The sequence below is a fragment of the Aedes aegypti genome, chromosome 2 (assembly GCF_002204515.2).
Source record: "Aedes aegypti strain LVP_AGWG chromosome 2, AaegL5.0 Primary Assembly, whole genome shotgun sequence".
NCBI classification, from domain to species: Eukaryota; Metazoa; Arthropoda; class Insecta; order Diptera; family Culicidae; genus Aedes; species Aedes aegypti.
The window spans coordinates 291123806-291151615 of NC_035108.1; the positions used below are offsets into that span (position 1 = coordinate 291123806).

The 27810-nt window shown below is 36.2% G+C and overlaps 1 protein-coding gene across 2 annotated transcripts in view; it reads left to right on the forward strand.

The window, feature by feature from the left end:
- The window catches only part of LOC5569176 (prolyl endopeptidase FAP), a 576755-nt gene that overhangs the window by 505964 nt on the left and 42981 nt on the right, over window positions 1–27810 (forward strand). For both annotated transcript variants that reach the window (XM_021845337.1, XM_021845338.1), the window contains exons 11-14: window positions 2580–2703; window positions 14536–14650; window positions 15192–15306; window positions 15393–16007. In XM_021845337.1, the coding sequence (XP_021701029.1) occupies window positions 2580–2703; window positions 14536–14650; window positions 15192–15306; window positions 15393–16007 (969 nt within the window). The remainder of the gene's footprint in view (window positions 1–2579; window positions 2704–14535; window positions 14651–15191; window positions 15307–15392; window positions 16008–27810) is intronic.

The following is a 27810-nucleotide window of genomic DNA, read 5'->3' on the forward strand; positions in this document are numbered from 1 at the left end:
TTTTAAGTGCATCCCAAAAGACGTAATTTTTTGGGCGTATACACAGTGCCGGATTTGCCCTTCGGAGGGCCCGGGTCAGATCTCATAAAGGGAACCCTTTTATACAAAATTCAGCACGTTTTGGAATTCCACAAACCAACGAATTGAATTTGAGTTTTGAACGAGATGGCCGGTCCAAAAATATGAGGGGCCAAATGAAAAGTGGGTTGTGAGTTATATTCATTGTTAGCTAAATTCAATTGTTTTCAAGTTTTCCAATAGAGTTTATAGGTGATTTTTCCGTTCAATATTTCAATTCGTAGAAGACTGGCTTATTTTTCGGCTTCTGTATAATTTGCATAGGGGAAAAAAAAAATGCTAAAAATCTACAAAACCGTTATAGTCCAAAGCTCTTTTTGATTCAATTTACTACAAGTTTCCAATTTGTCTCCGTTACCAACGCCATTAAACGAAAATCGAGCTACCACGATATATACCTGGTTCTGGTGGCCTATATTGGCTATCAACATTTTCAATGCGAAAAAATGGTTTTAGCTCAGTTCAGATATTTTACATGCATACGGGATCGAAGCGTGCCGTGCTTCAAATCGGATGCGAAAATGTTTTTACGGTAGTCAAAGTGAAAAATTAAATATAAGATTACAATTTTATATTCAGAAATGTAACAGTGAAAATTGAAAAATGGAAAGTGTGATTTCGTTAACTTTTGTCCTTGGTACTGTGACTGTACTGCCCGAAGCTCAAAGAACCAATCGGAAGTTACAGGCAACACATTAGAGTGAATCAATCCGGATTTTTATTTATTTATTATTTTTTTGACAAGCGGTTTTAAATGTTTGTGTTTTACAATCCGATGACCCTGGAGGGGTCGGTTTTGCTTTTTACTGGCTATTGAGCAAAAAAAAAAATAACTGTACAATCGACCAGCATTATGCGAAATACTATTTATACTATAAATAAACTATTGTTCTCTCTTTTGATTGCCGGCATCCAAAAGATTAAATTTAAAACACTTAAACAACAAATGCTCACCGTCTATCACCAGCTTTCTAGGCGAATACTGACCATATACCTCCCCCAACCTCCAACTCCGTAGCACTTATGAGGGTGCCGCTGAGTCGGTGGCGTCTCATTAAGTAAGTGCTACATCAACATTTCCTTCCCCTATCCCAAGTTACGGTAAAGATGGGCGTGGCCGGGAATAGCGACATTCATGCTTTTAGTATTCTTGTTTATGATTAGAACAAGGTATACTCCCCTGCTTTGTTCCTGAAAGCAGTCAGGATGAGATCATAAAACAGAAACATAAATGTTGCTAGTATCCAATCTACGAAGTATACCGTAACTACGCTAACGCTAACGTTAGTTCAGGTATTTTACATGCATAATATGGATTGAAAGCTTGCATTTGACATATTTGTAGTATAAATACGGCTTCCCATATAATTTTTATTGACATTTTCTCTTAGGCTGGCCAAAACCGGTGCTTTTGCCCTAGTTGTAGTCAACGAGAACAAACGAAATTGATGGCTGAGAGGCCGTATCATCGAAGTGTTCAACTGAAAGGATAGTCAGGTTAGGAGCGCGAAAGTGCTGGAGTTCTTATTCGGCCGGCACTGTTAGATGTACACTGCCCATATTCGCATAACAGTCCCATGTTTATAGGAAATATAATATGGGACGGTTATGCGAATATGGGCAGTACAGTTCAATAATGTGTTCACTAATTTCATAATGCCAAAAAATAATTATTTTCGACACCCACCCACCCCCGCGTACCACTTTTTGTATGAATATTGTATTAATTTTATATGAGCCGTAACATCACGGGGACACCCACCCACCCCTACAGCGTTATGAAATATGTGAATGGGCCCAAGAACCACAGGGAAATCGACCTCAGTAGCATCATTACGAGTCCCGTATCACCCATAGCAGATCGTTTGACAAACGTAATCTTAAGCAACTCAATCTATGATAACAAAGTTGATATGACAGTTGCTACGGATTGATGCGACTTACTTTTAAAAAGTATACGGGACAAAAAGAAAAACATTATTGAACTCAGAAAGTAGCGTTATATGCAAGGAAACTTATTATTCAAACGATATTATCCAGTGGATAATATCCACCATATAGAGTGGGTATGACTAATATGTATAAATTTACAACTTTTTACATGAACTGTTATGCGGCTTCTGGTTGTCTGGGTTAATTGTACGTGTAAGCTAGTTATTATGTTTTTTTTTTTTAATTTCTGGTAGTCTTGTTTTAGACAAATACATCATTTCTTAATTTTTCGATTTGTTTTTTAAGCTTCTAGAAACAAATTTTACAAAAAGCTGCGCATTACATACATCCATATTTCTGGAATGTCAAAAGGGCTGCGGCTCCAAAAAGGTTGGAAATCACTAATTTACAAAATCGCCCGATCCCAATCAGGGCTCCCGGGAAACTAATTTATCTCATTTTCAGGCGTTCCTGACCCTTTCCCTCTCGGATCTCAAGCCTAGGCCCTGTTAACACACTAACCGCTTGGTTCTCACTATTTGTGTTCGTTTATTTATTTGCCATTGCAGGGAACACTACTTCACCAGTGCAGCCTGGGTGTCCCAGACCGAGGTCAGTGTCGTTTGGATGAACCGACTGCAAAATCTCTCGGTCGTAACGCTGTGCAAAAGTCCGATGTGGTACTGTCAAGAGGTAATTTGTTCTGCTTTTTTAGTAGAGTGTAAGAAACTGTTGCTAAGTCCGAATGTTTATCACTATCTGCTAAATATGTGGCCTTTTTTTTCTTTACTTGTGTTTGTGAGTGTTTCTGCTTTAATGTATATATGTATTCATTAGATGGGAATTCCTCCATATTTTGTTTAAATTATTTACATTCAAGAGTTGTTGTTGCAATATGATCAAATTTCAGTTCTGAAATCATTGCTTCACTTAACTTTAAAGAATTTGAGCATGTGTGGGTTAAATCAAATATTGGTAAAGAAACTCATATTTTTGTATCAGTTTACTTTACCCCCAGATCAGGCTTGTAAGTCAACATACGAGAGTTTTTTCCTGATAGCAGAAGAAATGATAAATCAACTTCCTCCCGAAAACAAGGTGCATATTTATGGCGATTTCAATTAACGTAATGCAGATTTCATTCCTGATTTTGAAAACGAGAGTATACTACTCCCTGTTACCTTGATATTTTTATTGACAAATATGCATGAAGATTCCTGTGTAAGTGAGTCAATTTCAAAAAATTGAAGCGTTTCACACGGCAATAGAATATTCTATGTTTATGCATATTTATCATACTCCTCACGAATGTGTGTATGAGAATATTTTCGATTATAGTAGAGCCAATTATACTAATATTAGACTGAAATTAGATAACGCAAATTGGCAATCTGTTTTGAGAAAACAAAATAATATTGAATCGAGTATACTCAACAAATTTATAGTATATAAACACATAGATATTAAGAACACAATGTAATTTAGAATGGTCTACAAAATGTTTGACAACAAATACATAAATAAATAAGTAAGTTAAAGTTTACCGAATATGCCCTACAATCGCGCTTAGACTCGAGATAGGTAGAAGTAAATGCAATTTGGAGAAAAACTCATCCCTCATGCAACCTAAACAGAAGAGTAGAAGGGTTTGTTCAATTCCGTTCGATAATCCTAATGTAAAGATGTGTTATCCCTCTCTTAAAAGTTACACTAGTGGCTTAAAATCTACGCTATTTCATTCACTTTATAATCATCGATATTATATTTAAAACTTGCTTCAACACTCTTCTTATATTGATAGTTCAAAGGATGGAAAAAACTTGTCCCTATTCAATAAAACCAAGTTTTAAAATATATAAACATTTGTTTGCAACTGAGGAAATTGGATCGCAGTCAGAGATTTTTTTTAAAGAGCTTAGAGCTTAACTTATGAAAATAAGAAAATAGTACACACTCACCGCGGATTCGTCCTTATCATCACGAGCCTCATCCTCTTCTTCCTGTTGCTGCTGGTCATCAATCGACTGTTTGGAATGCGTCGACTTGGCATCGTCCTGTTCATTATCACTTGCACCGGACGCAGCTGCCTCAACTGCTGGAAATACTTGCTGGATTCTCCCCCAACACTTTTATTTCTTCTCGATTCTTATCACACCAGTCTAAAAATGTCCAGTCTGAAAATGTTGGCGGCCGGCGTTTTGAAGAAACGCTTTTCCGCTGTCACCACTTGTAGCGGGCCCCCCGGCTTGGTCACTGGTTTTTTTCGGAATATTGATCACTCTGTTTTCTTCTCACAATCTTATTTATTACTAAAAGGTCGTCACAATTCACTAGCTTTCCACCCTTAGAATCGTTCTTAAGGAATCGATGGAGACACTTTCACTTTACCCTCGATTCTGATAGCGTATGTGGGTGGTTCCACCAATTTCCCGAAATATACTTTATCCACCTATACTTTATCCACCTTATATCACTACCAAACACTCTCGACCCGAATTGGCCCGCTCGTCAATTTGGCAGAAAATGCCCACTGAACTTTGAACGAAAATGTCGAAAACGAACGGCACACCTCGTCCGAACTGGGGGACCGTCAGAACTGCGGACGTCGTACACTTTCTTCACACCGAGGCCCCTTCCATCTTGGCGGGTCGGTTTTAAAGGGTTGATTCCACTCCCAGAAGAGGAACTCACTCTCTTAATTCGTAGAACTTATCGTCTTGTTCTAACGATCCGTGAGCGATGAGCGTAACAAAATCCGCATGTGAGTCACCGTTCTTCGCGGTTTGTGGTGTGGCTGAAATGAAAAAACTTAAGCAAAACAATACGATTACCCGCCGCCTATAGGGCTAAGCAAACCAGAAAGCTGCGTAAGTAAAAAGTTCTCGCGCACGTTTGTTTGCTTTACTCCATAGCGGTAAAATTATGTCACTTTAAATTTGGCACTGTCGGCCAAGGTAAAACAAACAAAACCAAATTGACTTCTGGTTTTTTGCAGTTACGCAACAAACCACTGCAACGAGGAAGCATCCGTTACTTTGCTTCGTCAGGCTATGTGCAAGAAAACCATCATTTCCCGGATACGTAGAAAGTACCGTATCATGATGCTAGGCTGGTACACCGGTGCTGACGCAAATGTGAAGCTGTAAATTACAATTCCTGTTTTTGTTTCAATTCACCATTGAGAATGAAAAAGAATGAATGGAGCAAAAGGATAGAGACGCAAGGAAAGTTGTCGGGAGACTAATGTTGTACACTTTAACGTTACAAATAAGCCGTAAAATCCAAATAATTTAGTAAAAAAAGTGTTGGGGTGATTCTAGGCATAACGAACATATAAGGCGGACTGACCACCTCTCAATTATCGGAGAATTTATGTTCCATCAAAATTGTATGCACTATTTTTTCAGTAAGATTTGCCTCAATTTTTTTATGAGCTATACTGTAGGAAATCTTAGCTAACGAAGTGGGTATTACAGTCATCTCTTCATAACTCGATATTGAAGGGACCATCGAGTTAGGGAGGTATCGAGTAACAAAACACAAAACCAATGCAACTGCGATCCACGAGACCATCGAGTTAGTCATGAAAACCAACTTTTACCATGGTTCTCTAACTCGATAGAGAGATACGGAGTATCGAGTAAAGGAAAATTGATTGTATTACACTCAATATATCTCAATATATTTTCAGTGTAGATTAGAAGATTGAAAGGACAAAAAGTTGGAGAGGGAAAAAAGAGTCAAAAAGTCGCAAATCTTTTTTAAAGAATGGAAAATTTCCCACCAAGCAAATAGTTTTCGAGCATTTATCCTTACCAGCTTTCCTTTTGACCTTTCAACGTTTTGTCTTCCGACCTTCTGTCCATAATCCACATACCCTATATGAAACGCATGTCCGTTAAATAGGTCGGTTTCCCAAATCACAAAACTCAACCATGCATTTGACCTAAAAAGTCGCTTCTGTGAATGATTCCCTACGTCTGCAAATTTAACTGCAGTGAACTGAAATTCCCACGTAACTCAATTCCGCTGCACTGTTGACTCCCAGAGCCAAACGAGCACTTTGATTTGAGCCTTGCATCTACTATATTTTCAGTTGTCGAAAGCTAGACAAAAACCTACCCCAGGTCGTTGTTACCAGCAGCATGTCACCATCCATTAGCAATTTGCTGCCTCCGGTTTCGCCATTTGCCAAGAGATGTCAACAACACTGCACCTTCTTCCTCCACCTTTCTTGCCCTGTCCTTGAGAGTATGGCCTGATGTGAGGCAAGATTTGGTTTTGTCGTTGGTGGATACACAATCATGGTAGAGGAAAATGATATAGAATGCACCTTTTTCCTCAATTGATACTGTATGTAGAACGAAAAAAAAACCTTCATATATCAATGTTTATTTAAATGCAATATTTCGTTATCGCAAACCGATCTAATTGTAAGCACGTTTTGGGTAACAGGGTGCAGAGTTACTTGGGCACTTCCATGACTCACTTTGGAATTGAGGTTTTTTCGGTCGAATCCTCTGAAACTTTGTAATAGGGGTGTCCAAGAATAGAATCCGGCTCTTTAACCCCTTTTTTAGTAATTTTTTGAAGTTTGTTTATGATTGTTCTACTTTTTGTTGATGAACAATCCTATCATCTTTCATTTCACAAAATTGAAAATTATAAAATTTTTGGAAAATATGATTTTTATTTCATTTTTTCTGCAACAAATTTTACTTTCTGTGTAACTAATGAAAACAAAATTTTGAGTATATTCAATAGCATTCCTTTTCTATGATAAGTTGATTATGAACTAGGAGGTATTTGTACACGGAGACGGAATTGAACTCAATTTTGAGTTTTTTCAACGTATTTCAGTGGATGAGCCCAATTACTTAGTTTGCCTTTAATTCCATTAGAAAAATATACTATATACAATTTTGGGTTGATTTAATGCAAAATTGGATTCTTTTAACCCAAACATAAGAAATGTTACATTTACCCATATTTGGCATTTTGGGCCAAAGTACCCCCATTGGGTAGATGCAGCTATCTTTATTTTTGAGAACATTCGTGTGGGAGAAAAAAAATACCGCGAGAGTTTGGGTTGAAAGTATAACCGATAAACATAATTTTGGGTAAAGTAAACTCAAAATTTAGATGATTTTTTTCTCCGTGTAGGTCGTACAATACAAAACATTTTCGAACATATTCCAAAAACACTAAAATCTTTTACAAATTTTGAAACTTTCCTGATATGCGTATTATGTTCCTACCTGTTAGCCATGTCTTGATTTTCCAGCTGAGAAAATTCAACAAAACTAAACTAAAAAATAACCCCGTTTAAAAGCGGAGGTGGGTATTAAGTATTAGAGCTTTAATAACTATCGGTCCTTACTAAGCTACACACATAGTACAACCTTTCCCTAAACACCAAATCGGCAACCACAGAAACACATCTGGACGAACCAAATGAAAGTATTAAAAACCTGAGACGTAACGAAGCTCTGAACTGTGAAATTAAAACAATAAATATCCATTCCAGACTAGCAGCCAGAGCCAGGTGGATAGGTCACGAAAAGTTACTAGACGAGAGAATCGTTACTCGATTCAACAGATGCTGTTCAACCTTGAAATAAATTCAAAGGCCCTAAAGGGCTTCTCTGATTATCTGGTTCCTAACTTTGGATTCAGCAACATGCATTTCTAAGCATGTTCAGAATCGTTCACTCAGAATAGAAACTGCAGCTTGGGAAAATAAAATTTACCATAATTTCGAATCACTAACAATCATTTATAAGACAAACGTTACTGATACTGTTTTAAAGAATTATGCTTTATATTTTTGAAACAAGTTCTGGCATCCTAGCTATCGATTGCAGCTGATAGATTGCCAGAAGATTTATTTTGGATATATAATTTTTCATATAGGGAAAGTGTACCAGTTATGGCTATAGTGATTCCCTATTTTGTCATATGTGTTTTCTCGAAAACTTTCACATTTTGAATCTCTTTGAATGTTTTAACATCAAGATAAATTTGATATCAAAGTTCTTAAACACATAAAATGATTAAAAATTTGAATATAACCAAAAAAAAACACGTATGGCGAAATAGGGAACCACTGTGAACATAACTGGTACACTTACCCTAATCGGAAGTCTGTTTTCTGTTGTGGGGTTACTATGATAATGGAGTATAAATCGAACAATTGAATAAATTACGTAACATTTATAGGGTATTGCATACCTCTAGGCGTTTAACGTGGAGATTTCTGACTTACATTATTGTTAGACTACAAAAATGGTCCCAGTTTATGAAAATGCTTTTCGCTAAGAGTTTTGAGACCATACTCAGTTCTATGACAACTAGGCTGTCAAAGATATGTGAACAACTATTCAAAACTACATCATAGTAATCGTAGAACAGATTGTTTGTAAGCGTTTCGAAATTGATAAAATTGTATAAATTTTTAATATTCGTATATAAAGCCACAAATGTTCTCGATTCAAATGAAAACAACTTTTACATAAAGTGTCATACTAGGGTAGGTGTACCAGTTATGGCCATAGTGGTTCCCTATTTCGCCATACGTGATATCTTGAATGCCTTCACATTTTGAAAAATCTTTTGTGTTTTAGCAGTAAAATAAAAAATAAATCTTGATGTTAAAACATTCAAAAAGATTAAAAATGTAAAAGTTATCCAAATTTTGCATATGGCAAAATAGGGAACCACTATGGCCATAACTGGTACACTTTCCCTAATATTCTTTAGTTTTGCATTCGTTTTGCTTAATCGATTAACAGAAATTATGATATTTCGTTCAGTATGTGGTGGATAACGCACTATCAAAGCTACCTGCATTATCAAACATACCAAGTTTCACGGTACCGTAACCTTTGATAGATTTTTCGAAGAAAACTTCAATATTTATGCATGCTGTTTCAAAGAATTATAATATATATTTCTAAAACGACTACTGACATCCTAGCTATCGATTGCACTTGATAGATTGCCAAAAAATATTATGAACGGGTATATTATTTTTCATATAATCAATAGTCGGTTTTCTGTTTTGGGGTAACTTTGATAATGGATTATAAATCGAACAAAATTGAATGAATTACGAAATACTTATAGGGCGTTGCATACCTCTAGGCGTTTAACGCTAAATGGAAATTTCTGATATAGATTACAAAAATGGTCCCAGTTTGTAAGATTGTTTTTTGCTAAGAGATTTGAGATCAAATTCATGTTCTATTATAACTAGGCTATCATGGATAAGTGACGACTCATTATGACTTTATCAAATAGTGATCGTAGAACAGATTGCTTGTAAGCTTTGCAAAAATGCTAAAATCTTGTAAATTTTTAATATTTGCATATAAATTCTCAAATTCACTTGATTCCAACGAAAATAGCTTTGACATAAAGTGTCATACTAATACTCTTTACTGTTGCATTTTTTTCTTAACTGATTGACAGATACTTTGTTATTTCGTTTAATATGTTGTGGGTCTCGCACTATCAAAGTTACCCGCATTATTAAAGTTACCCCGTTTTATGGTAAATAAAATGACACACTTGTTCAGTGAAATTTTTACTTATATGCTGAAGGTTCATTGTTTGGTATTTATTTCCTTAAAATTTTTATAGTTTTGCTGGAAACATTGATTATTTCACTGAGGTCGAACTTTTGCCCCTTGTTGCTGAGGGATTCTACGGAGGCATGCAAGTCGATTCTGATCGACCATTTCAAAAATATCTAAACTTTGCACAGTTTTTCAGTTCCATCTAAATCGTCATTTTCCGATATCAAATCTTCAAGTTGAGTCACGACTAACTTTTCAAAAGGGTGTATGTGAAAATGGTTCAAAAATATTCAAAAAGCTGCACAGCAGAAACGGTTCGTTCGATTGTTAGACAACTAAAGAAACAAAGTTAGACAACTAAATAAAGATTCAAAAAAAAATACACCCAGTAAAAAAAAATTTTTTTGCATTAAAAAACATCATTTTTGTCACAAAAACTCAAATATCTCAAAACCCTATCGGAATACCAACGTAATTTTTTGAGGGAAAACGGTCCATTATATTAGCTATCTACCATAAAAATTTGGTGATGGTAAGCCAATATTCAAAAAAGTTATTACATTTCAAATATTTCACAAATTTGACACTTAGTGATTTTTTTTTTTTCATTGTTAATTTTTTTTAGGACCGCAGTTTGTTGCTGAATTTTTTGTTAAGGGTACCACATGAGGTTAACAAGTTGTTTTCATGATATTTTATTTAATTATTCATAACTATTATAGCATCTATTAGAAAGTTAGACGCGATCCAGTGTTGTGATCTAAAGTCTTGATAGTGTCATATTTTTATTGTACGTAACTGAAGAAAAATTCTCTCAATAGTGTTGAAACCTTTTGATAAAAGAAACCTATAAGAAATCTAATATTGAAGACAAAAGCTACAAAAAAAGTTTTCTATACAGGTATACGACTAGTTTACCTGCAAAAAGTTTACCTCGTAGAGAACAAGGCGGGTCTATACCCAGGTGATCTAGTATACGTAAAGCAGGTCGGTTTTCTCGGCGCTGGTTTTCTCCACAAAGTTAAAATCTGATTACATCTGGGTATAGACCCGCCTTGGTAGAGAATAGACTTTGTTAATCATATTTGGGAGAAAGCGAGTAACTTCAACAACATCAAAAACATGATAGGTACATACCATGAACATACTCACAAAAAAGCTAAACATATACTACCACTATGGTTATAAAAGATTTAATTGTAAAATTTTTCTTCAGTCAAGCAAACGACACCAAACTAGTCAGTAAAAACTTAAAAGTGATTTTGTTTATTAAAATCTAACGAGCAACATGAGTAGTCGCTTTCTCAACTGTTGCAGGCCGTTTGCAGAAAAAAAGTGTTCGAAAGAGCTACGAAATCTCACCGAAAGCACCATAGATAAACTGAAAGCGGCTGGTTATGCTCCAATGTCCATATTGAATACAAATTTACGCATTTGTACGTCCTGCCGTTTAAACGTTGATGTACAGATTCATCATCGGTGGATCAGGTTGCAGGAAGTTCGAAAACAACAACAACTGAGGAATTACTAGATGCACCGACAACAACTGAGGAGTTACCAGAAGTACCAAGTGCAGATAGTCTTGCCACGGTACCATCAGCGACATCTGTTTCAACAAATCAATCAGAAGATGAGTGCATCCAGAAGGTCAACATCGAACGCTTCAACGAAGGGATAGCTGGAATAAAAGTGACTCCGATTAAATGGACGAAGATGGGTTACGTCAATTATCCCGAGAAAAAATACCGTGAAATCAACGAAGCTGTACGAAGAAACCTCTTCAAATTAGGACCTGAGGATGTGGAAAATACAGACTACGATGAGGTAATTATGAATATGAAGGAAAGGTTCTCGAATCTAGCCACGACAAGGAAAGAAAAATTATTGATTTTGTCGATGCTGCCAAGCTCGTGGTCTATTCAAGACGCCATTGATGAGTTCAAAACCAATAGAAATACAGCAAAAGAGGCAAAACAATTCAAAAAAACTGTCTTGCAACCAAAAATGCTAGGTCGAGTACTTCATTAACAATCGAATGCGAATCGCAGAAAAGAAGAAGATTTAACAAAATTATCATTTTGTTTTACTACTACTGAAGAGTACGAATTAACGGCATCAGAGCTCAGCGAGCAATATAATAACGCGAAAACGATCCAAGGAACCCAAAAATTTCACTGTTTCATTCCATTGTCAGAAAATAAAATTAAAGCAAAACTATACTCGAACTGTACTGATAATGATGCAAAAGTGTTCGATATTGTAAAAAAATTAATAACAATAAATAAATAAATAAGTATTAATAAAATGTTTCCATGATCTCATAACGCATACCCAAATCCAAAACTTTTAAAGTTTATATATAACATTTAGAAACTCATCGATCATACTCTAAAAAAAATATCCTGGTAAAACAAATATTTTCGTGTAATCTGTTAATTCATTTTAATTTATACATATACACTCCCGTGCATAAGTTTGGGTTCACCCCCTAAAAAACATGCAAAAGTGTTCTGTCTATATCTCTGTGATTACAGGTCGAATTGAAACTCTCTTAGCCGCATTCGAAAGGCAAAGAGTTACTCTTACTTTGTATGTATTTTTCCAAAAACATTTTTTGAACTTTGTATACAAAATTTTTACTTAAAGTTGTTATATTTTTCAAAAAACGCGCTGAAAAATCATATCTAATTTCCTCAGCATTGGATCGATAAAAATTTTAAAACAAGGTGTCATTATTATCGTAATCTTATACTCTTTGAAGAGCACTAACGAAATTTTTTCGGAAAAATCTGGAAAGTATTCAAAATCAATGAAACAGTCAGTCAAGTCATCGTGCAAAAGTTTGGGTTCACTCCTCAGTACGGTGTATCGTGCAAAAGTTTGGGTTCACCTGAACTTACTTAAATCTGTGAAATCTCAAACCAATCATGTACGCGCCATCATTTGCGCTCAGAAAAGCTTTAAACTATTAAAATCGGTTGAAAAATGGCAGAGATATTGACAAAAAATATATGCGTGCGGCTCAGGTGAACCCAAACTTTTGCACGATTTGCATCATACTGAGGGGTGAACCCAAACTTTTGCACGATGACTTGACTGACTGTTTCATTGACTTTAAATACTTTCCAGATTTTTCCGCCAAAATTTCGTGGGGTCTCTTCAAAGAATATAATATAACGATTCTAATGACACTTTGATTTAAAATTTTGGTCGATCCAATACTGAGGAAATTAGATATCATTTTTCAGTGTGTTTTTTGAAAAATGTTACAACTTTAAGTAAATATTTAGTATACAAAATTCGAAAAATGTTTTTGGAAAAATACATACGAAGTGAGAATAACTCTTTGCCTTTCGAATGCGACCTCAAGAGTTTCAATTGGACGTGTAATCACAGAGATGTGGACAGAACACTTTTGTATGTTTTTGAGGGGGTGAACCCAAACTTTTGCACGGGAGTGTATACATATACATATAATATTCATACATATACATAATATTTATACATATAATATACATAATACTAATGAATACATGAAAACGACTTGTTTAATTCACGCAAGGCCCTTAACAATAAAATCAGCAACAAACTGCGGTTCCCGTAATAATTTACACCGAAAAAAAAAATTTTTTTCTACTAAATGTGAAAATTGTGACATGTTTGAAATGTCATAACTTTTTTGTTTATTGGTTTACCATCACCAAATTTTTATGGTAGATAGCTAATGGACCGTTTTCCCTCAAAAAATTACGTTGGTATTCCGATAGGGTTTTGAGATATTTGAGTTTTTGTGTCAAAAATTATGTTTTTTAATGCAAAAAAAAAATTTTACTGTGTGTATTTTTTTTGGAATCTTTATTTAGTTGTCTAACTTTGTTTCTTTAGTTGTCTAACAATCGAACGAACCGTTTTTGCTGTGCAGCTTTTTGAAAATTTTTGAACCATTTTCACATACACCCTTTTGAAAAGTTAGTCGTGACTCAACTTGAAGATTTGATATCGGAAAATGACGATTTAGATGGAACTGGAAAACTGTGCAAAGTTTCAGCTCAATAGAAAAAAATGAATTAAAAAATTTACCAAATTTTGGTGCTGTTGCTTGGAATCACTCTGCTCTAAAGTTGTCCCATTTTACGTTACTAGTATCATAATACAATTATTGCTGGTTTCACCCCAAATTGGACCGTCACCAAAGTGTGCACGCTCCTTCAAATTTTGATAGTAGCCCAGGGTCACATCGAATCCTGATGGTGTCTTCGGTGCACTTAGTTTTGCAGTCCAAGGAGCAAGTGCATCAAATACGTCGGGATGATCAGATGCAAGCGTGCACTTTTATCACACTTTTTCTGCACTCTACAACTTGTGTGATAGTACAACTTGGGGTAAAGTACGCAATAGAACAACAAATTCGATGAAACATTGTTTACTTATCAGTAGGAAAGAAACTAATTTTTTAAGATTGCTGGCCAGGAGAAACAAGTCTAACTAAAAAAATCGTACAAACCAAAACTCGATGTTAAGAGCATTAAATCGATTCTCTCTTCTATGAATCAAGCTGACAAGATGCGAGTTTGTTAGCATTTTTTCAGTTCAAGAAGCTAGGCAGCGATGCAATCTTGCGTCCTGAGGCGAAAATGCTGAGAAACCCGCATCATGTCACTTTTATTCACAGAAGAGAGGATTGATGAAGAGAAATCGATCATGTGACTTACGCCCTTATTCTAGCACACGCTTAATTTAATCGAAAAGCCACATTAGACGTATGAATGAGATTTTGAACGAGACACACTTTAAATATTATTTCACTAGTTGCATAAACAGCTTATACACAGAAAACAAACGTTTCCATAGCTAAAACAACAAAAGCAACACTCTCGATTAGAATGTAGCTTTTCGCCTCATGAGCCAGCTTTAAGTCACCATCTACCTGTTATCTTTCCCCTTGCAGACTCACCGCATCAGTGGCGACGGCCGAGGATGGGTCGACGAAATGTCGGTTCCGTTCTTCAGCCAAAACGGAAGCTCCTACATAGCCATTTCGCCGCTCAGAGATGGAACGGCAGGTAAGTCGGATGGGCGCGGTATTTACATACATTGCAGGTTAATGTTATCGTCTACAGAGGTTGTTGACGCGTGGTTAATGGTAATTCTACATTGTGGTACCTGAGTTTCATTATGCAAGTGGTAATCATGAACACAATTTATACGTCCAGGAACATTGGTCACAGTGACAAACTTGGATTCAGAGAGTTTCTGAAACTAGACATGTGTGTTTTTCATTTAAGCCCAACCGAACTGAAATCGGTCAACATACTGGTTTTTTGAGCTGTTTTGATTTTGAAATGGGTTGAAAAAGATCCAAAGTTCTTACTAAGCTTAGGACAAATGGATTAATTCAGAACAAAAGAATAGATGGAAAAAATGATAATTTGTTAGTACTTGAAATATATCCATTTAAATAAACTTTAAGCACATTTGCACTGACGAACAACTTATATCAACTTTCGCTTGAAGCGATAAATTTCCAATTAGCAAGATATCCCTACCTTACATGTACTGATTTATTTGAAAGGTCATTTTATTTCCACTATTATAATCCCACAGGACACTTCCGACATCTCGTTCATCTTCACATCGGCAAAAAGCGAATTATTCCGCTGACGCATGGCCATTTCGAGGTGAACAAAATACTGCACTGGGACCAAACCAACAATTTCGTGTAAGTATTTTCCGTCGCAATTTCGCTGCCAAAAGGATTATTATCATTGGATTACATTTTTGCGCTTGGATGTTTCTCATCCCCAGATATTATCTGGGTATTCCGGAGCACTCGCCTGGACAGCAACATTTGTATCGAGCATCATCACTGCCACCGAAACAGGGTACTCCCCCTCGTCTCCCTCGATGTCTGACATGTAGCCATCCGCCCAGTGGCCAAGATCATGTCAGCAAAGTGAAAGCATCCAATCGTGTACAGCAACAGTGGAATGACGACTGGGAGGACGAACATTTGGACGAGATGGAAGAGGATGACTACATTGATATTCCTGCCACAACTCCATCCCCAAAGAAGAAGCGACAATCAGAAGAGCCACCAAGCCCTCCGATGCCCTGTCAGTACTTTACTGCGACCTTCGCTCCGAACAGTAATGAATTTGCCCTTATCGAGTGTCTGGGACCCGTTATACCATTCAGTGCCATCTACCGAATCCACGTGGATCCCACCAAGAGTCCCACGCAGGTTTTGTACTTCCTGCAAAACAATACAGCCCTGGCGGAAAAGATTTCCAGAGTGGCGCTGCCACAGGTGAAATCCTTCCCCGTTATGATTTCCGGCGGATACCACGCTCAGGTGCGACTGTTCCTGCCGCCGGGGCTGCGGGAAGATGAAATCACACGGTACCCGATGGTTGTGCATGTGTAAGTATTTATTAAATCAGTTATATTTTTTTTAAGGATGAACTTTTATTTCAAATACAAATCATCAATCGACAAAACTGATTTTGTTTTCCACGTTATTTGACTATTTGCAATGGAATAAATAGATTTTATTGATTTTTTTAGATTTAAGAATATTCACAACAAAGATTTTATTGACAAACAATATTTCCCAGGAAATTCTGTTTTTTTTTTTGTTTCACTACGATAAAAAAATAAACGCTTATCAGAATGTACTAAATGATCTTCGACTAGATCATAGCGACCTAAAAAATAAATATTTGTTTATCTTTCGGAAATTGTTCAAGCATCCCATATTCCGTCGTTGGGGGTGACAATGGGTCAAAAAGGGATATGTGCGATTTATTTTTTGAATAACTATCGCAATTTAACTCCAATAAACTTCAAATTTGGTGTGTATGTACTTTTGATGGTACATTAACAACTGTTCAAAAAATTAAGGACAAATATTTATTCACAGCGGCACCACAAGTGAATGAAAAATGACCCAATCTCACCCCATAGAGGGGGTGACATTTGGTCACTGTAATTGAAATAACTTGTTTTTGAGAATATGATTTCAAAACCATTCACAACTGAAAAATTTTGACAAAAAACGATGCAAACAAGACAAAAAGATATCTAAGATGTTTCACAAGTATGATAAACCCACTTAAAAGAAAGATTATACTGAAAATTGGCGAGCTATGAGAAAAATACGTAAACCCAACACTTATCGTCAAGTTTACATAAATTTTCTTGGTTTTTCCGTCAAATTGTCTTCAAAGTCTCATCCCCATTGCTATAAAGCCCATTCAGTTTCCCCAAAGGTGTACTGAAACAGTGATTATTTTAAACATTTAAACCTTCGCAAATAGTTAAATTTCGGTGCGACATTCCACGATCAATAAATTTCAGGCAGGAGTTGACGTCATAATCCCAGTATTTCAGCGATCCAACTCATTTGTACTTCCGTGAGATGTTTCTATAATATGAAAACACTGATAAATAATCAAATTTAGAAAAAAACACCCTTTTGATAAAAATTAACGATGTTGCTGCGCACGAAACACAGTTGCTGGTTTGAGAAGTTGTCAAAATGCGTTGTACAGTGAAACCTCCATGAGTCGATATTGAAGGGACCATCGACTCATGGAAATATCGAGTCATGGAACAGCTATCCTTTGGAAAGCTGCTTCTAGGGACCATCATAGTAACCATGAAATTTTGTTTTTAGTATGGTTCCATGAGTCGATATCGAGTCATGGAACATCGACTCATGGAGGTATCACTGTATTGTTATTCAATGCACGGAATACTCAAGTAGATTTGTTTGATGTTTCAGAGATGCTGTACTTAGAAAAAATAAACACATCTTAATGAAAAAAGAGAACACCCGGCACCGTAAAATTTCAAAAAAGTGGACTTGGAATTTCATTAACTATCGTCCTTGCTTGACCCAATCTCACCCCCATTTTCAATGTTTTAGACATCGTACAGAAAAAAAATGATTTTTTTATGGGAAAATCAAACAGATTCCGGAAAATACCTGTGATGTATAATGAAAAGACTTTCAACATTCTACTAATACAACGATAAAGACTAGAGTACATGCGTGATACTTTGTACAGGAGAAATTTAATGTTGTAAATTTTATCTAGTTTCAACATGCAAGTTTATTGATGTAGTATACAAAAACTACTATTTCTAAAAATGTATATTGTTATGAATTATGTGTAATAATATGTTCCCTAACATATGAATTATTAATTTTAGTAATATCAGCGTTATTAGCTGAAATATTTCACAAAACATATTTTTCCGTTTTGACCCAATCTCACCCCCTAGACCCATTGTCACCCCCATCGACGGTTTCTATTAAAAATTTAAATAATTCTGTACAATCACAGATTTAAGCTCTAAATATTAAATTTTAGAATCAGTTCCATTTAACTAACATCATATTACTTCACTAAATCTTTAATATTGCGTACTGTAAGTATTTGAGAAAAATAAATCCATGTATTCCGTATTACCATATCAATTGGTTTATCTCAGTGCTGCTCAAAAATGGGTTAATCGGTATAGTAAGTCTCACTTAATTTTCACGTGATTGAGGCATCTTTACACGTATATATGATTACATATCTTTAATATTCATGAAAAAAAAGATGTTGAGCATAAATGTTCATTAAAAAGTATATAGGGTGATTAGGGGCATAATGAACATACGGGGCGAAATGGACACCCCCTCAATATCCGAGAATATGCATACTTCATCAAAAGTTTATACACTGTATGAAACCTGTAATGCATTTCAAATGTTTGACGGTATAAAAGTTTATTTTTTGCTTCAATTGCCCTTCAAAATTTGACTTAGAGTTTTTCTCAGTTTCAAATTGGCACATAAGCAAGGCCGTGGAAAAATCTAATTTTTGAGCAAAGTAACGAACCCAGAAAGGTTCTTTTTAACTATTATGATTGAGTGAGAGCCCTTTTACATATCGGAACGATTGACAGTCATTATATATATTGTAATCATTAAATTTCATGCAGGTGTTCATTTCGCCCGATACCTTTTAAACAGCCTTGTTTTCGACCCAATTTTATATCTCGCTTTTCTGACATATGATATGATTTTTATCATCATGAATGAATGTAGCACGTCGTACTAACATCAAACTTGAAAACTAGCCGGGGGTAAATTAAAAACATTGCTATTTTATGGTCTTAAAACGAACATTTGCTTAACGTGTCCATTATGCCCCTAATTCCCCTACAATCAATAGAAATTCCGAAAATATCGATAATCAAACAAGCCTCAGGGTGCATGAATATCATTCTTTACTATTGTACTTATCACAAAAACATTTACTGGAAGACGACTGCTTTTAAGTTTAGCAGGTCGTGGAATTTGTCTTTGGAAACATTTCTACAACGCTATGGAACTTTTTTTCTTCCGGAGAGGCATATTGCGTCATGATTTTAACCGTTTAAAAAAAAAACTTCTTGTACCCTTCTTAAATGCTACCTGGCGAGAGCAAGTAGCATGCAGAACATAACCAACTAAACAAACAACACTTTTTCCTTTTGATGGCGCTACGTCATTCAAGACATGACCTGCGCACAATGTTACGCCAACAAACTCGGTCCATGGCTACTAGCCTCCAGTTTCTCGATCGCCCCACACTTCCAAGATCATGCTCCACTTGGTCAAACTACCTAACTCGTTGCGCTCCTCTTCGTTTTGTACCGGCTGGATTCGAGGTTAACACCATTTTTGCGGAATTGTTTTCCGGCATTCTCACAATGTACCCCGCCCATCGTACCCTTCCACCTTGGCGACTTTCTGGATACTGGGTTCACCGTAGATTTGCGCAAGCTCGTGGTTCATTCTTTTCCTCCGTACGCCGTTCTCACATACTCCGCCAAAGATCGTCCTAGCACTTGCAGGTCTTCTTCGAGCATTGTTCACGTCTCATGCCTGTAGAGTACTACCGGTACGGAAGTGAAGTATGCCAGACCGCAAGGACTTGCGGAGTAGGCCGTCCCTTATTTTTCGAAAATGCGAAATGTTATAAGTTTCTCATTGTAAAGTGCTCGTTTTGGTGAGAAAAAAAATCAGGTAAAAATTTGAAGTCCGTACGTGGACGCTAAGTGGTTCCCCAACGACCCTAAAGGTATTAGGTATAGATGTCCCCCGTGCGCCAAATCGAGTTCGCTGCTCTAGTGTACGCAATACTCATACATTTCGCATTTTCGAAAAATAAGGGACGGCCTGTTGTGGAGTCCGGAAGCACGACTTCCGGCAATGATACGTTTCCGAATTTCACTGCTGCAGTTGTTATCCGACGTTACCAATGATCTGAGGTAGACAAATTCGTCCACCACCTCGAACTCATCTTTTTCGATCATCACGCGTCTGCCAATGCGAGCCTCCAGCGAGCAGATATTTCTGCTATACGTCTACGACGTATTTATCTTCAATCCAACCCGTTATGCTTCACGTTTCAGCCTGGTATACTGTTCAGCAACCACCTGAAACGTTCTACCGACAATGTCCACGTCGTCAGCGAAACAGATGAACTGGATGGATTAATTGAAGATCGTGCCCCGCATGTTGAAGCCCACCCGTTTAATAACACCTTCAATATTGAACAGGAGGTAACAAAGACCATCACCTTGTCGAAGTCCTATGCGTGTTTCAAATGGATCCGATAACGCACGGGCCTTCCTTAGCCGAGTCGTTAGAGTCCGCGGCTATAAACCAAAGCCATGCTGTAGGTGGCTGGGCTCAAATCCCGGTCGGCCCAGGATCTTTTCGTAATGGAAATTTCCTTGACTTCCCTGGGCATAAAATATCATCGTACTTGCCGCACGATATACGAATGCGAAAATGGCAAATATGGCAAAGAAAGCTCTAAGTTAGTAACTGTAGAAGTACTCATTGAGCACTCAGCTGAGAAGCAGGCTCTGTCCAGTGAGGACGTATTGCCAAGAAGAAGAAAAAGAAGACATGCGAAAAAAACTTTTCGAATCAATGATTTGTAACATTTTGGATGAGACCATCGTAGATTTATGTTTCACGTGAGTTTCGTAAATAAAATTTACAAGAAAAATGCTTTGTTTACTTTAATTTGAATTGCCGAAAATGGTGCCGCTGTCTTTTTCTTTAAGTTTGTTCAATTCATCAAAATCAATGAGGCAGCGTCCTTTTATTACGTAACGCTAAAATTGGAAATTCTAGACCCCCTCCGTAACGTTTTTTGCATGAAAAATTCAAAATTTTTGTATGAGCTATAACGTTTGAGCCTACTCTCCCTACCCTAGAGCGTTACGTAATTTGTGGACGGCGCATGACTTACAGTAAGGAATGCAGGAATTTCTTTTAGGAAATTGCCTAACTTTAGGCTATGATGCGGTTCATGGTGTTATCAATTTTAAAATAATTCAAAAAGTACAGTCACCCCACAATTATGGATAGCACACAGATATGGATCAAAATTGGCTTAAACGGAGAATATTTCATCAAATAGAGTTACAATAACGCAGAATACATTTTATCTACGTGAACCATTGCAATCAATCATAACATCTCCTAGCATGTTGTATTCGTCCGTATGAAATAATATGTTATCCGTATTCATACAATCGTTGATTCATAACTGTGGGGCATTGAAACCCGTACCACAGTTATGAATCAACGATAAGACGATTCCGAAAGAAACGCCTAAACGTATACTTTCACTAACACACCATTCGTTTACTTCACAAATAAATTGCTTTTATAGTGTTCTGATCCATAATATGAGTCGATTTGATCCATAATAAGGACCCTCCTCTTCCACTGATGCACATCTGTGGGATGGACAACGTTTGAAATGTTTATCGAAATCGACACTTTTTCGTATATAACCGCGATTTTTTATGTGTATTCCTAAAAACAACTATATTCTGCACTGCCATGCGGGTAATTTCGTTTTGTACAAGGTCACCATGATTTGTAGTCATATTTTATCCTAAAAAAACCCTTAGCTGATCCATAACTGTGGGGTGACTGTAAGTGACTTCAAAGAGTTTACCCTTCAGACTTGGCTTCAGGAGCCACAAATTTTAATTGTCAAGGTTTTTCAAACCTTATCAAGCAATGTTTAAAAAGGTGATCAATGTCACCCCAAATTAGCTTAATCTTCCATTCATCGCGTGGTTTGCCACCGTCAGAACCACCACGCGGCTGTTGTGAACGAAAAGCGAGTTATTTTTTTCAACAGTGTTGTACAAAATACAACAGTGCGACAACTGTAGTGTTAATCAAAAAATCGATTACCGTTAAACGGAATAACTTGGATAGTTTTCCGAAGAAAATTTCAAGATTTATGCATGCTGTTTCAAAGAATTACAATTTATATTTTTAAAACAAGTACTGACATCCTAGCTATCGATTGCACTTGATAGATTGCCAAAAGATTTATTCTGAATGGATATATCATTTTTCATATAATCGGAAGTCGGTTTTCTGTTATGGGGCAACTTTGATAATGGAGTACCGTAAAACGGGGTATCTTTGATAATGCGGGTAACTTTGATAGTGTGTAACCCACCACATACTAAACGAAATATCATAATTCCTGTTATTCAAATAAGCAAAACGAATGCAAAACTAAAGAATATTAGTATGACACTTCATGTTAGAATGGTTTTCATTTGAATCAAAAACATTTGAGGCTTTTTACACGAAAATTTAAAATTGACACAATTTTAGCAGCTTCGAAACGCTTACAAACAATCTGTTCTACGATCACTATTTGATGTATTTTTGAATAGTTGGCCACTTATCTTTGACAGCCTAGTTATCATAGAACCTGAATACGGTCTCAAAACTCTTAGCGAAAAGCATTTTCACAATCTGGGACCATTTTTGTAATCTAAATCAGAAATTTCCCTATAACGTTAAACGCCTAGAGGTATGCAATGCCCTACAAATGTTCGTTAATCATTCAATTTTGTTCGATTCATACACCATTATCAAAGTTACCCCAACACAGGAAACCAACTTTCGATTATATGAAAAAATATATATCCATTTAAAATAAATCTTTTGCCAATCTATCGACTGCAATCGATAGCTAGGATGCCAGTACTGGTTTTGAAAATATAAATTATAATTCTTTGAAACAGCATGCATAAATATTCAAGTTTTCTCCGAAAAAACTATCAAAGTTACCCCGTTTTACGGTACCGCAAAACGGGGTAACTTTGATAATGCGGGTAACTTTGATAGTGCGAGACCCACAACATATTAAACGAAATAACGAAGTTTCTGATAATCAGTTAAGCAAAACGAATGCAAAGGTGAAGCGTATTAGTATGACACTTCACGTCAAAGCTATTTTCGTTGGAATCAAGTACATTTGAGGATTTATATGCAAATATTAAAAATTTATAAGATTTTAGCATTTTTCAAAAGCTTACAAACAATCAATCTGTTCTACGATCACTATTTGATGAAGCCATAATGAGATCGTCACAGATACTTGACAGCCTAGTTGTAGTAGATCATGAACTCAGTCTCAAATTTCTTAGCGAATACCATTTTTTCAAACTGGGACCATTTTTGTAATTGAAGTCAGAAATTTCCATATAGCGTTAAACGCCTAGAAGTATGCAACGCTCTATAAATGTTCCGTAATTCATTCAATTTTGTTCGACTATCAAAGTTACCCCAAAACAGAAAACCGACTTTCGATTATATGAAAAAATATATATCCATTCAGAATAAATCTTTTAGCAATCTATCAAGTGCAATCGATAGCTAGGATACCTGTATTTGTTTTAAAAATATAAATTATAACTCTTTGAAACAGCATGCATAAATATTCAAGTTTTCTTCGATAAAACTATCAAAGTTACCCCGTTTTACGGTATAAATCTAACAAAATTCAAGAGATTACGGAACATTTATAGGGCTTTGCATACCTCTAGGCGTTTAACGCTATATGGAAATTTCTGACTTAGATTGCAAAAATGGTCCCAATTTGTAAAAACGGTTTTCGCTAAGAGAGTTGAGACCGAATTCATGTTCTACTATAACTAGGCTGTCATGGATGAGTGACGAACTCATTATGACTTTATCAAATAGCAATCGTAGAACAGATTGTTTGCAGGCGTTGCAAAAATGCTTAAATCTTGTAAATTTCTAATATTTGCATATAAATCCTCAAATGCACTTGATTCCAACGAGAATAGCATTGATATGAAGTGTCATACCAATCCTCTTTACTTTTGCATTCGTTTTTCTTAACTGATTGACAGAAACTTTGTTATTTTGAATAATATGTTGTGGGTCTCGCACTATCAAAGTTACCCCGTTTTACGGTACATAAAATATTATGTTGAACATGCTCAAAACTTTCAGAAAAACAACATATATATACAGGGTGTTTGGTTCCATGTTTTTAATAATTGGAGGGTAGATAGGTCTCCATGAGATATGGAAAAGTGCCCATGGAACATAGGGTCGCAAATGACTGCTAAGTGAGTTATTCACAATTTTAAGATTTTCAACTTGTTCATCTTTGGAACCACATATCTAATTAACTATGCGTCATACATTTAATCTCAGCGCATGAATCGAAAGCTTATGATCTAATCTATCTTAGTTTCTTGGACGTAATTTTTGTAGAAAATGATTCAAAGGCTCAAATTACGAAAAGTTTGCAAAAAGTGACGGAAAAATCAGCATTTTTCGACGTATTTTTATGAATTTTATGAAAATTATCGTAATTAATGTTAAAAAAATTCTTCTACAAAATATGCATTAACTTGTTAGCTACCAAAGTGTCTTTGAGAGCAAAAGTGTATCTCTTGTAGATTCGTCACAATATCATGTTGAAAGTTGTGCTTCAAAGAGCAAAAAAATCAAAATAAATATCGGTTGATAACTCTATTCGTTCGTCCGTTCGTGTGTTGATGCCTCCGCGTGTGGATGAAGTGCTCGGAAACGACAGATGTCGGTCGTGCCGAAGCGAAGGGGAAATGAAATCGCTTCGCAACATGCGCCTTTTTTTTCTTCTCTTCGCGGCGTTTGGTTTGCAAACAGACGCATAAATAGATTTAGTGCGGTCGCCGCACGACCACCGCAGTAGCGAAAGTGTGTTCATAAAGACTGATCCCTTTAAATTCCTCGCACTAGTAGCTGAGCTACGGTGCAGAGCAGATGGGGGATGCGCTTGCGCGTGTAGCGAGGACTCAATTTATGCATTTCTCGCCTATGACGTGGAACTTTTGATGCATTTTGAAGGGTTTTAGGTCGTCTATTAATTACATAGAGGTGGACAAGTGAGAGTAGAATTTATGACGTGCCATTCACGCCGTTGTAAAAGTACAACACTACCAAGTAAACCTCGCCCGTGATACACAGCACGAGCGAGGTGAATTCTTAGGTTCAATAAAGTAATTTAGGTATCGCACTAATGCTCAGCGTGAACTGTTGGAGCAGCAGGATGAAATATCTCACAAAATTAGTGACCGTCTATCCTACTACAGCTTGGTTTTCTGTATAGGGTTGCTTACAAATTATGTTCAATAGATCAATAATCTCTCAGTTAACTATTTTTATAAAATCAAATAATAGACCTACATGTAATATTTCATAGAATTGTCAGTGTCGTAACCAGAAAATTGCTCAGGGGAGACGAACGACGCAAAAAAGTGGATATTTTTACAAAAATTGGGATGGCTCAAGACGGTTCAACCACATCATTTTGTTTTTCTTTTATCCAGCAAAATAATAGAATAACTGCATAAAATTAAGAATTTCTTTTGAAATTGAGACTTTGGCAGTTTAATAGGTTCTATGTGCAGTCACAACAATTAAAAGTCACAATTTGTAGATCAGTACTTCTCTTAAAAAAAAAGCCTGAAGCCTTGCAATGTTTGTAATATGAAATCAAATATTTTGAAAAAAAAATCAAATAATTCATCAAATTCCAACATTTTTACTTCATTATTGAAATAATTTATGATAGATTGAACGAAAACGACACAATTTTATCAAGCAGGTTGATGAGGTTCTTGTAAAAGAATAATAAAATATAAATAAACCTTTTGTTATGCTCTAAATCAAATAGTAATCAGATCAGTACCCAAATATTTGTAGTTCAAAATTTCATTTTTTTCTCTCTCTCTCTCTGTTGAGTTACTGAGTTCTATTTTTTTTTTAAATTTGAATTAAAAACCAAGAGAAGTGTTAATTTTGAACGATAACATTTGAAATATTTGCAGTTTGCTCTAATAGATGGAAAATTAGAAATCAAATTGAATATAATTTAACAATTAAATGTATTGAAATGAACTTAAAACAGTCACAGTCACAATTAGAAATTGAAGCTCTTTCCAAACTTTAATCACGTTTTAATCATCAAGTTAACTGTAACTCTAGCGATGGCAAAATCATTTAAAATTTGACTCATGGAACATATTCAAGGCATAAATGTATGATTTAACACGAATTAAATTTAAAAAAATACCTGCTGGAAACCCACCAAAACCCGGAAATATGAGAATATGTCATTTTTCAAACAAAACTAGTTTCATGTTATTTAAAGCTCCCACAGCAATTTACGGATGCTAATGGTTGTCACTATGGCAAGCCTGTAAAATTTCGTGAAGGGAAATATCCTTCATCATTTTAGTAACAGAACCTCCGAAATGTCAAGAAGGCGAAAGTGTAAACACGACACGTAGCAAAACATTTTTTGGGATGAACAATATTTCATTAATAGTATCAAGAACTTTGGTGATCACTAAAGCCTCTCACTAATTTGAATTTCAAATCCAAATGTTTAATTTTAAAAATAAAATTCAATTCACATTTTCAAAACTGAATAAGCCAAACATGGTTTTAAGAGCGTTTTTCGTATTTCAAGTGGTTTCACACCAAAAACTTACTCCAAAATCCACTAAGGTGGAGAGGGAGGGAGGGTTGACCCTTAAACACACCCCCTCCCACTGATCACTTGTTTCTGTTTTGTAGACAATATGATCTTAATTTTCTTTCTGGCGTTATGTCCCAACTGAGACAGAGCCCTGCTCCTCAGCTTAGTGTACTTATGAGCACTTACATAGTTGTTAACTGAAAGGTTTTCTCAGCCAAAGTTGCTGTTTTGTATGTGTATATGGGCAGAGGCATATACGTTTTAAATATTTTATATGGGACTAAGTCCACGAGACCCCTCCCAGCTCTGAAATTCTTTGGAAATGAGCATGTAGCTTAAGGACAGCCAAAAAAGCACTGCAATATTAAATAAATGAAAAAAAAAACTCTAGTGGAATTAAATGGTATAGTACTAGATTCGGGTTTTCTTTTATTTATAGGTATTCCACTAAACAGCTCGAAGATTTAATACACAATATTCTTAATTTTTCTCATGATCTCAATTAAATGCTTTTCACGCAAAACAAAAGCATGATTACTGCATTCACATGAAAATATTAATTTAGAAAATATTCAAGATCTATTCTGCAACTTCCAAGTTGTTCCAATAATTTCTCCACAAATTCCTTCAGGAATTCTTTCAGTTAATGTTCTCAGGAGTTTCCCAGGGATACCTTCAGACTGAGACCACTTGAGGAATCCCAGGCTGGTTTTTGGGAGGGCCGATCCGACAACGAATCAGATATTACCATATACATCTTGCAAATGAACTTAGATAAATTCTTGGAGTATAACTAGCAGACTCACCATCTGTTTGGATTGGAGACGAGGTGTCAATGTCGTGTGTGAATTTAGATGGAAGTAAGGAGACGCACTTTGGAATTCATTGTTCAACATTGCACTCCAGGGTGATATTAGGAGACCAGCGAGCAAAGAAATGACACTATCATGACACGGTCACATCTTCTTCTTCTTCTTGACATTACGTCCTCACTGGGACAGAGCCTGATTCTCAGCTTAGTGTTCTTATGAGCACTACCACAGTAGTTAACTGAGAGCTTTCTTTGCCAAAGTTATCATTTTCGCATTCGTATATCGGGTAGCAGGTACGATGATACTTTATGCGCAGAGAAGTCAAGGAAATTTCCATTACGAAAAGATGCTGGACCAACCGGCAATCGAACCGAGACACCTTCAGCATGGCTTTACTTTGCAGCCGCGGACTCTAACCACTCGGCTAAGGAAGGCCTACGGTCACATATGGTCCTTGGTCTTGTGGACGATATCGGCCACATTTAAATCGATCGCAGGTCAGTGGAGGAGGTTTTCGAGGCTCTGAAGAATCTGAAT